Raw genomic sequence first — 15148 nt, forward strand, 5'->3', positions numbered from 1 at the left:
TATGAAATTAAATGAATCCATTGCCAAGCAGTGTGAACGCTTTTGTATTCTACAATAAACACACTTGAACACAAGCACTTAAGAGTAAAACCATTCATTAACTAGGCTTATGCAGTCAACTGCTAACTGTCCGACTGCTAACAATACTATATCCCCGAAACACAATGCTTCCAGTCCCCCCATCATTCCCATCACTCCCGTCCACCTATTTATAAACTTATATACTGTATTAAAAGTGCCTTAGAAGCATTAATTACCCCCAGAAATATTGTAAAGCCATGCATTCTGTAGGATTCAGTTTCTTTCAAGGAATATGTCTATTCAAATTCTTAAAATTATGTAATAAACAAAACAAAGCTAAAAAAAAAAATTGAGGCAAATCGATCCACCTGGTCAGAAATTCGGCCATAGTCAAAAATCCGGCCATCTTGAATTCATCCATCTTGAAAGCGTTGGACCCAAAATCTAATCAGTTCATGAACCTACCCTAGAGCTTTGACACAGCGAATCTGGGACAAATCCATCCATCCGTTCAAAAGCTATCTAAAATTCTGCGATCTTGAATTCAGCCATTTTTTAAAGTGTTGGCCTCCAAAATCTTATCAGTTCATCATCCGACCCTAAAGCATTAACCAAATCTGGGACAAATCCATTTATCATTTTAAAAGTTATCGCGTTACTGTAACACGAAAGACCTTACGCGGCGGTGGACGCACACGCAAAGCCATTTCATCCCCGACACTCCGCATTTTGGGGATACAATAAAGCAGGACCAAAGAAATCAACATTATTAAGTAGCAGGAGGTGGCACATTTCAAAGTGTAACAAACTGGCTTGCGTTGTGAACACATTGCTACATGATATATATATATATATGAATCTACTAAATGTATTGTTGTATATTAGCTTGTATGCAACTACTAGTTTAAATCTGTAGAAATTATTTCTGAATATGAATCAACTAATTTACGTATATGAATCAACTAGTAGGCTTTAGTTATTTAATAATCTTTACAAAGAACATGTCACAAACTATTTTGTGTTGAACTACACAACCGAGTTCTTTAAACCATTGATGCCTGATGTTGCGTTGCGCACAATTGGCCCTGGCGCCTGGAGCTGTTTTACGCAACATTCAGGCTCTTGAGATTTGAGACAACTTTATTAAAAATCTCTGTTTGTTTGAGATGAATGAACACATTCTAATGAAAGATGAGGGTCTTAGCGCTTAAATGCAACTTCAGAAGCTGAGATATTTAGGTTTTTATAGGCTGAGGGCAGCTTTTCCTAAAAAGGGCTCAGGCATTCAGCACCCTTTTTTGCAGGTGCCTTAGGCATCAATGGGTTAAATCTGTAGAAATTATTCATATCATATCTCTTACCTGAGCTGTGAGATGTAGGGTAGGCACTGAACGAAACTCCTCACTTCACCCTCTTCAGTTGACCAGCCTCTCAGCTCTACTGGTCTCTTCTGGGTTTGGAGTTTCAGCACCTCTAAGCAGGTGGATGCCTTTCTCTTTGAAACGTTTATGGACCAGACTACAGGGGATAACTGATAAATTGGTAGGAATGTTGAAAGGAGACTCTTGTTATGTTTTGACTCATAGGCCATTACATATGGGTACAGATCCAGTAGTAGATCACTTTGTGCAGAGTTGTCTCTTCGACCAAAAGGGAAAGAGCTGTAGCTGCATACAGAGGAGAAGAGCTCAGAGAAACTCTCTCCTGTAGCTGAGACACACTCAGAATCAGCTGCTGCCACACTCAGATCCACCAGGAACTGGACAGCAGTGCTTGAAAATGAACTTAACCTGTAAAAAAACAAACAAATAAGGATAGAAAAAATTATTGAATCCGCACCATCAAACTATGAATATTTTTTGTTAAACTAAACTGCTCACACAAACAGTAAACACAAAAAAGAAATATAAAAACCATTCATTTTGTAAGAGAGTATAATGAATCCATTATTGCTTAAAGGGGTCCTATTATGCTTTTTCATGTCCACTACCCACTTATTGGGTTACACAGCATCTGTTGTATGGAAAAGCTTGGTGAAAGCCGCATTTCACAAATTGTCCTCTTGGGGGAGAATTTCTCTGCCGCAGGAACGCTATTTCTCAACTGCCAAAGAACGCGTGGTTGGATTTTCAACATTCTATAGCTTTTGTTTCCTGTACAGGTCTACGTCATAATGTACCTAACATTGCTGTTTATGGGATGGAGTGTTGACGATGTCACAGACCGGTTATTAATTGCAGAGACAGTAGACCTAATGCGCTCATCTGTTCATTTGTTACAGTATTTCTCAATTGGTTTTGTACATTTCTCACAACAGAATTATCATTCTCAAAACGTCTTGTTCAATTGTGACTTCCTGCTGTTATCTGTGCACATGGTAAAATACGTTTCTCATAGTTTTCAGCATTTAGCAAATGCTTTCATCATCATGCAGATGGTTGTGTACAATTCTCAGCTTTTTTGTACATTAGCAATTGCTTTTGTCATATCACTCAAAAAGCATTGTCACTGAATACACAAAACTATCTCAAACCCCAAAACATTTAGGCCCTATGTCATAGTATAAGTCTTGACATGCAAAATGATTTACCAAGCTGCCATAATGTGTTAAGCACTGTATAATTTCCATTGGATTTGTGTCTATAAATGTGATCTGTATTGGTGAATTGCTCGCAGGTAAATATTGACTCTCTCTAATCAAAAGCAGTAGAAGGGAAAGAGGAAACAAGCATGCAATACAACAATAAGCACTGTACTGCATTACGTTACTCTATGCCTCATGTGCCCTTTATAATTACGCTCCACGCAAAATTACAATATTTCCCTAGAATTTCACAAGACAGTAAGTGCACTTTATACAGTATCAGTGTATTGTTTCAAATTTATTTTGCTTTACAGTTCTATATTTTTTTTCCACATGGGCCTGCAAGACAAGTACAAAGGGGTGGTAGAGGGCGCACTTTGACACCTCATCAGAGTTGACTATTTTTTTGATTTTGCAATGAGAAAACCTTTCAATAAATATGTCATACTCTAAATGTATATCTAGTACAATCTTACCTGATCAATGTAATATAAAGTTGAATTTACAACATTTTCCATCCATTCTAAACAACATTTCGCTTCAGAAAACATCCTTAAGAGTGTACTAGTCAACTGACAACATGACAAATCCATTTGACTAGCTTGTCCATACACTATGACACAATGACTAACCATTCTGCTGGCACTGACGCGTTCATTGACACAAAAACTTGGTTTTGGAAGACAAACTAAGGATTTTGAGGAAGAGACTTGGTTTTGCAGGTCATCCATGGTGTTTTGCCATTTGTTAAAGCTGTTTTGAGAATGAATACTGTGTTTTGAAAATTGCGAGAGAGATTCCAGAAATGTACAAAAGCAATTGAGAAATACTGTAATAGCAGCCACATAGCCTATCTGAATTTGACAGTATTGTGATGAGATGTATCCTATTTGTGAATACACCACTCAGTGTACAAGAATAGTTTACAAGAATACAAGGCCTACAAGGATAGTGTAGAATTTCGCCATCCATAAGTTGATTCCATCAAACATGTTTTTTTTTGTTTTGTTTGTTTGTTTGTTTTTTTCAATTCATAAATCGGCTCCGTCAAATAGGCTACAGCAACAGTCTAGGCTGTAGGCTACACTCACCTGTGGCCTAAGTTATATATTTTTTTTGATTGTGATATTTAAGCTGCATTTTACATTGATAAAATACCGTAGGTAGGCCTATGGCTAACGGGTCAGAAACAGGTGAATGAGGAAGGTCGAAAACAGGCAGAACGCGTTAACACAGTTTCGCACTGAGAATCCATAACACTTCAAAGTGGGTGTTCTTTACATAGAACATGTCACAAACGTTTTTGTGTTTAACTAACAACACAATCGAGTACTTATAATCTGTAGGAATTATTCATATCATATCTCTTACCTGAGCTGTGAGATGTAGGGTAGGCACTGAACAAAACTCCTCAATTCACCCTCTTCAGTTGACCAGCCTCTCAGCTCTACTGGTCTCTTCTGGGTTTGGAGTTTCAGCACCTCTAAGCAGGTGGATGCCTTGCTCTTTGAAAAGTTTATGGACCAGACTGCAGGGTATAACTGATAAATTGGTAGGAATGTTGAAAGGAGACTCTTGTTATGTTTTGACTCATAGGCCATTACATATGGGTACAGATCCAGTAGTAGATCACTTTGTGCAGAGTTGTCTCTTCGATCAAAAGGGAAAGAGCTGTAGCTGCATACAGAGGAGAAGAGCTCAGAGAAACTCTCTCCTGTAGCTGAGACACACTCAGAATCAGCTGCTGCCACACTCAGATCCACCAGGAACTGGACAGCAGTGCTTGAAAATGAACTTAACCTGTAAAAAAACAAACAAATAAGGATAGAAAAAAATATTTAATGCACACCGTCAAACTATGAATATTTGTTGTTAAACTAAACTGCTCACACAAACAGTAAATACAAAAAAGAAATATAAAGTGAGTTTGATATGGGGCCCTTCGGCGAAGCCGGTGTGGACCTGTTCGCGTCCGCGGAAAACACCCACTGCAGGTTGATTTTCTCCAAAGACCCGTGTGAAGCCGCTATGATGCCCTGGCACACTCATGGCCCAGCGGGAGGCTATACGCCTTTCACCCAGTGGCCCCGCTTATGGCAGTTCTACACAAAGTTTGTCTAAGTGGGGCGTAAGCCCCCCTGGGGGGCGCGGAGGCATCACAGGGGGGGCTTGTGACATGTGATTTTTATTTTTATTTTCCCCCAAGGAAATGATTTCCTGTCTCGCCAATAAGCCGTTTTAAGCATCATATACATAATTATAAACATTATATTATTAATTCTCATATAGGAAATGAACACACATCTGCATTCCACTGCAGTCCCTCTTTGTTTTATCTCACCAGTCACTTTTCCTTTAATTCTGCACAGCGCAGAAATCGTAAAATCTACGCGAGTAGGCTACTGCTGTTGCTTGGGCGGGGGGGGGGGGGGGGGGGGGGGGGGGGTTGTTGCTCAGAAGCATCCAGACCCTCCGAAGGGGGGAATGATGGGAAAAGTTTGAGAACCACTGGTCTAGAGCGTCGGTCTCTGCTGCTGGTCACCCCCCATTGGGTGGGACGCCCCTGGCTAGCGGTGATTGCTAGCCTGCTTGCGGGTGAGCCTTGGGAGATTTCTCTGAGGAGGGACCTACTCTCTCAGGCTCGTAGTGAACTAAACACCTGCACCCGGAGCTGTGGGCCATATGGATATGGCCCGTTAAAGGCTGAGTGGGCGTGAGGTGAGGGCCCACTGCCCCATTCTCCAGGCGCCTGCCACATGTCCGAAGGCCATTGGCTTGGCACGCGGGACTCCACGTATGTAGGCCTATATGGAAATGGAGGCCTGTAGACAAAGCTTATTTAAGTACAACTGAATTTAGTTGAGAGTTTTCAAATATTTGTCCCTCCTCGCAGTTCACCTCCGGTCGGACCCCATAATTCAGTGATTCGAACGGGAGTGTTTACAACTCCCCATAGGAGAGGACACTCGAATGAGTGGCTGAAAGAGAACATTGGGACATGTATATGTCCCCGGTTCTCGGAACAAATGGAGAGAGCATGTCCTCTACTCCGCCCTTCTCACTCTGAAAGCTCAGGATGGTGGTATCAAGAGGATGTGCGCAGGTGTGCGCCCTCTTTTATAGTCCCGGAGGACGGCAGGAAAAAGGGGCTGCCTTTTTTGCCTTTGGCAGGGATTGTAAAATTACTTCGTGATTGTACTCCAAGGAAGTGATCCCCATAGGAGAGGACACTCTCTCTCCATTCCTTCAGAGAACCGGGGACATACATGTCCCAATGTTCTTTGTCGTGTGTTTTGAGTTACATTGTTACCTCTTATATGAATCAACTAGTAGGCTATAATCATCTAATAATCTTAACATAGAACATGTCACAAACGTTTTTTGTGTTACTGCACTACCCAGTACTTTAAATCTGTAGGAATTATTCAAAGCATATCTCACCTGAGCTGTGAAATGTAGGGTAGAAACTGAAGGAAACTCCTCACTTCATTCCCTTCATCTGACCAGCCACTCAGCTCTACTGGTCTCTTCTGGGTCGGGAGTTTCAGCACTTCCATGAGAAGGGAGGTGTTTGTCTTTGTAAGGTCCATGGACCAGACTGCAGGAGCTGACTGGTAAATTGGTATGAATGCTGAAACGAGACTCCTCTCATGTTTTGCCCCATAGGCAATCACGTGTGAGTACAGATCCAGTAGTAGATCACTTTGTGAGCTGTGTATTTGACAAAAAGGGAAAGAGCTGTAGCTGCATACTGAGGAGAAGAGCTCAGAGAAACTCTCTCCTGTAGCTGAGGTACACTCAGAATCAGCTGCTGCCACACTCAGATCCACCAGGAACTTGAAGGTTTCATTTAGGTTATAACTCCATTCATTCCGAGGGAGCCTAAGGAAAAGAATTAAGTAATCTGGTCTGTCGAACAAATATAATTGGTTCAGTAGGATGAAAGAGATAATAAGGCACAGTTTACCATTCGCTCTCGCGCGCGCACAGACACACACACACACACACACACATACACACACACTAAAAGACTTCATTTCACACACCTGAGCTGTGAAATGTAGGGCAGACACTGAAGGAAACTCCTCACTTCACTCGCTTCATCTGACCAGCCTCTCAGCTCTACTGGTGTCTTCTTGGTCTGGAGTTTCAAAACGTCTAGGAGGAGGGAGGCCTTTCTCTCTGAGAGGTCCATTGAAAAGTGGTCAGGCAGAATCTTCCAAAAATACTGGAAAGATGACAGCAGCCTCCTAGCTGTTTCATCCTCAGAGGACTGGAGATGGGCCCAAAGATCCAATAGGAGGTCACTCAGGAATTGACACTGAATTTCATCTTCCTCAAAGTCATACTCATAATGTTCTTTAAAAGGGAATGCACTGTGGCTGCATGCAGAGAGCAGACACTCAGACAATCTCCCTCCAGAGGTGCAGTCCCACTCAGCTGCTGCCACAATGAGGTTCACCAGGAACTGGACAGCTCTGTTTGGTTGGTCATAGCGATAGAAGCTATGGAGACAAAAGTATTCTTGTTACAACATCAAGTGCAGAATATTCACCTGTCTAAAATGGAATAGTTTGACACACAAACACGCACGCAGGCACGTGCGAGAACGAAAACACACACACACACACACACACACACACACACACACACACACACACACACACACACACACACACACACACACACACACACACACACACACACACACACACACACACACACACACACACAGGCAAAGGTGTAAGATTTAATTCAGAAGTATTTGTATGCATTTGATGAATCTGAATATTTGGGAAATTTGGCTGTAAATGAGCATATCATAAATATGAAAATATTGAAAACTCAACTAAATTCAGTTGTACTTACTGTAAAATAAGCTTTGTCTACGGCCTCCATATCCATATAGGCCTACAGATACACCTACGTATGTAGACAGACAGACAGACAGACAGACAGACAGATAGACAGATAGATAGACAGATAGATAGATAGATAGATAGATAGATAGATAGATAGATAGATAGATAGATAGATAGATAGATAGATAGATAGATAGATAGATAGATAGATAGATAGATAGATAGATAGATAGATAGAGTACACATATAAAACACACATGCAATCACACATTAATAATTTGCCTACCTGAGCTGAGAGATGTAGGGCAGACACTGAAGGAAACTCCTCACTTCACTCTCTTTATCTGACCAGCCTCTCAGCTCTACTGGTGTCTTCTTGGTCTGGAGTTTCAAAACGTCTAGGAGGAGGGAGGCCTTTCTCTCTGAAAGATGTATGAACAAGTGATCAGGCAGAATCTTCCAAAAATGCTGGAAAGATGACAGCAGCCTCCTAGCTGTTTCATCCTCAGAGGACTGGAGATGGGCACAAAGATCCAATAGGAGGTCACTCAGGAATTGACACTGAATTTCATCTTCCTCAAAGTCATACTCATAATGTTCTTTAAAAGGGAATTCACTGTGGCTGCATGCAGAGCACAGACACTCAGACAATCTCCCTCCTGAGGTGGAGTCCCACTCAGCTGCTGCCACAATGAGGTTCACCAGGAACTGGACAGCTTGTTCATGAAGAATTTTGTGATAGAAGCTATGGAGGCAAAAATATTCTTGTTACAACAGCAAGTGCAGAGGATTCACCCGTCTAATATGACATTTCTCACGCGCGCGCACGCGCACACACACACACACACACACACACACACACACACACACACACACACACACACACACACACACACACACACACACACACACACACACACACACACCAGCAAATCTCAATATGAAGCTTACAATCAGCAAATCATTACCTGAGCTGTGAGATGTAGGGCAGACACTGAAGGAAACTCCTCACTTCACTCTCTTCATCTGACCAGCCTCTCAGTTCTACTGAGCACTCCTGGTTCTGGAGTTTCAGCACTTCCAGGAGGAGCGAGGCCTTTCTCTCTGAGAGGTCAATGGACCAGAATAGATTGGCTGACTGGTATAATGGCTGCAGTGCTGGGAGGAGACTACTGATTGTGTCTTGAGTTTGTGTCTTGTGGTTGCTCAAGTGAGAGTACAGATCTAAGAGGAAATCAGATTCATTGAACTGTACACCAAAGAGTGTGTGAAGTGTCTTTATGGTGGTCATTTCTGATTCCTTATGACAGAGAGCTGCTTGCAGACACAAATCCATATGGAATGACATCACTTTGTGTTTCCACATCTCAGTGGATATTCCCTCAAGCTGAGGTTGGGTCAATCTGTTGGCAGACATAAAGAATAATATGGCTCTCAACCTTATAGTTTACCCTCAAATAATTAAAAGGTTCCAATTTCAAAATACATAAATAGGAAATACATAATAATTAAGGTGGTTATGAGCTGTGTTAAAGTCCGGTACATGATTTGAAGATATTCTAAAATAGCCACCTTGCAGCAAGCTGCTAATGCATTGCTGGTTAGTGTGTACTGTATATGAGAGCAGTAAAGGATGAAAGTGCGGTCAATAAAAAATGTGCTCTCACATTATAGCCCCTCACCCTACTGCCTTCTAGTGCACAGGTGCCTTTATTCCAACCTAATTGCAAAACCGAGTGCTCACAGGACACACTGTGGCTGAACACTAATCAGATATCACCAAAACAATCAATTAGCGGATAACATTTAGAAATCGTAGAGTGAATAAGAGTTTCTCTATTTGTATATGATAGAGATGCACCGGATATAAGATCTGGTTCCAGATCCGGCAGGATAATAGGGTTTTTCACAGGGTCCGGTTCCGGCAGGATCTTAAGCAGTGGATCCGGTATCTGGTAGGATCCTAAAAATCAGTATCTGGTGCATCTCTAGTTTTTACGTAGCCTAGGCTTTTCAGTCAGTCTTTCACAACCCCAATCGCTGCATGGAGTGAAAGCCCTTTGGAAGCGGCCATTGCAGGCAGTGTGGTGAAAAGGAAGAAACAAGAAAATCTCTAACCTAGAATACTATTTTGGAATCTATTTACTGCAACCTCTATTGCCCTTACTGTCTATCAGTTTAGATCACCACTTACGTATATTGTACAATACGAAACACATGTTTTTAGTCACAATGCTTTTTCTTCCCTGTACTGTATATAGTTTGTACATAATTTATTTGTACAGAGGGCCTGGGATGTCTGAATTGAGAAATGATTACTGGTGGTGGGAGAAGTAAACTGTTGATGTTTGAAGTGTGCGTCTGACTTAACCCAATTGTTAACATTTGGATTTGACATGCAATGTGATGCTGTAGCACATTATCATACACAACTGTCATTCAATTTGTTTGAGAAAGAGAAAGAAAAAAAATATTGCAGATAGTAGTGATGTCAACAATAATCGTTTCAATTACTTCCGAGGATATTTTCAGAGCAAATGAATGTTAAATTAAATAAAAGCACTTAAAGCATTGAAAACTTTAAGACTGATACAGAACACAGCCAATAAAATGCTGTTCAGTATCTGACTGCTTCTATTGCCTCATCATGACTGATGAAAAATTTGCTTTGCTCTCAGTAGAAATGTAATGTATTGCAATGCATCATAGAATCGAATCAAATCGCTACCTCCCGAATTGTAATCGAATCGAATCATGAGGGTAGTGCCAATGCACACCACTAGCAGATAGTATCTAAAATGACTGTAGATGAATAACCCTAATCAAAGGCACTTGAAAATAAAGCTTTCTTATTATAGCATGCCACTGTTGGGGCAGCTCAAATTTTAACATGGAGCTGGCTCCCAGCATTTGGCAGCATAATGTCTTAATGCCATTTCTCTGTGTCCGGAGACTCCTATGCTTTAAGCCTTGTTTTGTTATGATATTGCGCTAGATTAGAATATCTGCAAAATATGAGCCACGATTGTAAGTCACTTTGAATAATGAACGATGGTGTGGCCAGTCTAAATCTCCATGGGGCAATTACCAAACTGTGTGAAGGATCAATATGAGGGACTGAGGTATTGGTCCACACGCACAATTTCTGTAAGCTGGTTGTGGCAGTAAGCATATGGTAAGAATATTATTTAAACAATTGAAGACTGCTGACAAAATAGTTATAGTGGGATAGATGGTGGAATGCAGTGGAATTATGAGTGGACAACATTACTCAGTATAAATAAAAGCAAAACATTGAATGAAATAAATGTAATAAATGTATACCTACCTGGCAGATTTAAGGTGCAGAAGAACATGGAGAACAAGATTGTACAGGGCCTCATTCTGGGGTTGTCCAGCTGAATCCAGATGCAGTACCAAGTTAACTTTCTCTTGACTGTGGCAAATCACTTTTTGTGCTGTCTTAAAGACTGATGTCTCCCACACGGGTAGGTGTAATTCGTTTCCAAACACATTCAGCATATCGGCAACAAGCTCTGGATTTCCACATCCCAAAGCTGCCGTCCAGAGTGTTAGTAAAAAGCCGGAATCAACACTGAAAAAGTGGATGGCAATCATAAATCTGCTAACATCACAATGTTCTGGCAAAACAAGTACTCATCTTAGAATGTATTACTTACCTGATATGCTGATGGCAGCCACAAATAAGCTTGATCATTTCTTCAGAAATATCACAATTTATCAGGTCTAAAACAACCTTGCGGTCTCCTGATTGCTTGATGATGTAAGATATGGCACAGCACTGATAAGGGTCAAGACACCCATCCTCAAATTCAAAACGGCATCTGATTTTGTTGAGGAACACAGAGCATGCCTGATGGGACTGCATTTCAAAAAGGCACTGACAGAGAAAGATTAAGACTTCTTGGCTGTCATCTGGGGTATCCTCTTGTCCATGATCTGTCAAGGGTTGCAGAAATGTGCCAAAAAGTTTCTCAAGGAATCCATTGGATGCTTTTTTAATGTCCTCTGCTGTTATCAGGCACTTCAGTAAAGACACATTTTTCTCAGAGAAAAGCCCACTCAGAAAGGAGATCACATGTCTCATGTGTTTTCCCTGTTCTTTCTTACAGTCGCTCAGAACTCTATCAATTTCCCCGGGATTAGCAACCAGCCAAAGCGCTGCAAAGAATTCTTGCATTGTGTTGTGGAGGAAACTGCACCGTGTTTCTGAAGATGTTGGGCTATCCCTGAAAGTAAGTTGATTCAGAAAATTACGCTCAATGTTGTGGTCTTCACAATCCTCTAGGAGTATGGTTCGCTGTTTCATTGCACTGAAACTGAGCTTGCACAAGTGCAGTATTTTTTCCTTGCTACGCTGAATAAAGTGGTTCAATCGTGTCAGCCTTAAATGCTGCTTACATTTCATCAGTAGATGCCGAAAAATGTGGAGGTAGATATTTGTTGCTGTGCACAAATTAGGAACCTTAGCACTAGGAAACAGCATGCATGCAGCAACCATATATGCATGGATGGGGACATGGCAAAGGCTTTGCAGCTCTAAATTCCCCATAATCAATCTCAACTCATCAGGTTTATCTTGAAGTATGTAAGACAAGTAATTCTGGAGTGATTCCTCATTGAATCCCTGCACACACACTCTACAAGCGCTCCACTCTGGAAGGACCTCCTCATGTTCTGGTCGACAGGTTAACACAACCTTGGCCTCTGGGAGAAGTTCTTTGCTCAGTATTTTATACAGGATTGAGTTGAACGGTACATCTTTGACACCATCAAATATTATGATGACATCTTCAGAGTTTTCCTTGATATCTTGAAGGATATCTTCTCTGTCAGAATGAGGCTCAACATATGAATTAAACAACATCTTTTCTAAACTAATTGTTTTTGACAATTTAGGAAGTGTTGTCTCATCAAAGTAGAACAGATAGTTCAATCTTCTGGTTTGCATTTTAGTCCAGAGGTTGATCATTTCCAAGCTAACGGTTGTCTTTCCTATTCCTGGTTTCCCAACAAGCAAAATATCTTGCCCATTTGTCAGCAGATCTTCAGGAGATTTCTCAGTATTTTTTGAAGGTATGTAGGCCTTCAGCTTTTTAGTGCGAGGTACCTTGTACTTTTTGCTTTTCTGTTTAATTTTAGTCATCACTGGGCATCTCTGGTCATCTGTGTCAAGCACCAGTGGTGCATAAAGAACCTCTCCATATTCTGGAATGAGGGACTTGGATTGTTTCAAGTGATTTTTGAGTATGTCCTGCGCTTTCCTTTTAAGATGGTTTTGATATAGTTCACATGGCTTTGAGCCTGCGGATAAATTCAAAGAATTGTATACGTTTAATGGAATGCATACATTGTAGTATTAATATTATAACAACAGACATTACATGCATTTAAGTATTAATTTATTAATATGTTGATCTAAGGCTTCGTGAGAAAGTAGATTCACCACTGCGCTTGGTACGTTGCTATGGGCACCACTTCCTAATCTAGTGAGACGCGCCTCTATCAGAGGCATGTAAGGACGCGCGCAGAATGTTGGGGTGACTTGACAACCAAATGCGATAGAATTGACGACTGGGTTTTTGACTTGACAACCAGATGCGATAGAATTAGTAACGGGGTCTTGACTAGACCAGTGTTTCCCAACCTTTTTTGTGCCAAGGCACACTTTTTCCCTAGAAAAAATCTCGCGGCACACCACCAACCAACAATGATGAAATAATGAAAACAAATTATTCTCTGATAAGAATGACTATATTGTTAATATAGGCGGCTACAAAGTGTCTTGAATAGCAATCAAATAAACACAAAACTGTATTTTTTTAGTCATATTTTATATTTCTTCTTTCAAATAAAAAGTGCACTTAATGTTCACTTCTTAAAGAAGCTATAAACTTCAAAGTAGGCCTACAATTTACAAATTTTTATTCTGTCCAAAAGCATTCTATTCGCGGGAATACAGAAAATAATGCTTATTCTGACAGTAGCAACATTTGGGAAATATTTCACTGAAGATGCATATGTACAAATATCAATCTCTGTATATTTTACTCACTTAATCTTAATGTGAAATGCGTCTTTCACCTTTGGCTAAGGCCCGCCCTAAAATACTGTTTGACCACAATCACAGCGCTGCAAAAGGACGAGGTCGGTCAGAAGAAGTCGGACAGTTTAACAGCGCTCCATGAACTCAAAGCGGAAATTTCATGTTTTCAAATGCAAGATATTACGGTCATATTATTATTAAAAACTGATTGGAAATTGTGCCTGTGGTGTTTGAGACAAAGGTGCACGTTTCCCCGCGAGGTAACAGGAGGTAATCGCTTTCCCCTTTCCCTAACACCGGGCTAATTATGCTTACCGGCAGTTGGATAGTCTGGCTTGAAGGGTCTCGGCATCCTCACACTCGACTAGAAAGCACGCGGACCAACAAACTACGTTGTGTGCTCAATCATGCCACCACCTCACTCGTTTAACTTTTCAGTAAGGTTGTAAGCAAAACACAAATCTGTTTCAGGTTAGGATTTTGTTTTTCTGACCTAATTAATGAAGAAACAGCGCTAGCAAAGTTAACTATCAGTCACGTCAGGAGGATTGTTTTGACTAGCAGCTGATGGACGTTTTTTGTTAGGGCTACTGAAGATACATCAATGCGATTCGCTACCTGCTGCCACCTAGTGATAAGGAATTATTTCATGCTTAGGAGTAGGACGTCAGTCAACAGTAGACACTAGGCTACTAGAAAATGACATATGCATTATTTGCTGATAATAACGATGAATTTAAAAAAAAAAAAAAGAATCCACGGCCCACCTGACGATCCACCTGACGATCTCTCACGGCACACTAGTGTGCCGCGGCACAGTGTTTGGGAAACACTGGACTAGACAACCAGATGCGATAGAATTAGTAACGGCACTTTGCCAGAAGTTAGAAAAGACTCAACTTGGACGCCTGCACGCCCGCATGACATCATAGGTGTCCTGCTACCGGGGAATAAAGGACACCTGCTCAGCCAATCAGAAGACGTTCCGTCTGCTCACTGGGTGATAATAATATCATAACAACAGACATTACATGCAGGGACATAGCCCAACCTGTATTTGTTATTGATTACTCACCTGTGGGCTCCATTTCGAGCTCCATTTCAGGATTTTCTCCAAAGGAGAAACAGCTGATCCAGTGGTGTAAGTTAGGAGAAGCATCTTTTGGTAAAGTTCTGACCCGTTCACAATCGAGAATCCTGAGCAATGAATAGCTTGCTTTTTCACCCTTGTTGATGACAAAGTCTATTATCTTCCTAGTCTGTTCAAGGGGATTCTTTTCTGACCTGACATCTCCAACATTTGCAAAATTGAATACACCTAACTTTGTCAGTTTGTCAACAATTAGTGATTGATTCTTAAGTTGCATAACCAGCTGCGGTCGAGCAGTTCTTAGATAGTCCACGGCTGATTGTTTTGTGCAAGCCATGTTGTTGGCACAGCTTTCAGCAAATACTCAAACCATCTTCCACAACACCTGATAGGGAAAAAAGAAAATCCCATTACCATTATAACTATTCACAATTACATCTAACAGGATTAGTGATGCTCTGAACGGTCAGCTGCCGACCATGATCGGCCGATATTGCCTAAAAATAGCAAATGCCCTTTCTGTG

General features: G+C 41.1%; 1 protein-coding gene and 1 long non-coding RNA gene across 2 annotated transcripts; both read right to left on the reverse strand.

Annotated features, from left to right (window-relative positions):
• Window positions 1–8184: 8184 nt before the first annotated feature.
• Window positions 8185–11060, reverse strand: LOC134465881 (uncharacterized). Its single transcript, XR_010038205.1, has 3 exons — window positions 10796–11060; window positions 8436–8870; window positions 8185–8212 (listed from the first exon to the last, which is right to left on the reverse strand). It is a non-coding gene; the product is annotated as an uncharacterized LOC134465881 (long non-coding RNA).
• Window positions 11061–11143: 83 nt separating this feature from the next.
• LOC134466139 (protein NLRC5-like) lies at window positions 11144–14622 on the reverse strand. The gene is made up of 2 exons (XM_063220033.1): window positions 14610–14622; window positions 11144–12792 (listed from the first exon to the last, which is right to left on the reverse strand). Exons 1-2 carry the CDS (start codon window positions 14620–14622, stop codon window positions 11144–11146), a joined length of 1662 nt encoding a protein of 553 aa, XP_063076103.1.
• Window positions 14623–15148: the final 526 nt, after the last annotated feature.

This window comes from Engraulis encrasicolus, chromosome 16 (genome assembly GCF_034702125.1).
Source record: "Engraulis encrasicolus isolate BLACKSEA-1 chromosome 16, IST_EnEncr_1.0, whole genome shotgun sequence".
NCBI lineage: Eukaryota > Metazoa > Chordata > Actinopteri > Clupeiformes > Engraulidae > Engraulis > Engraulis encrasicolus.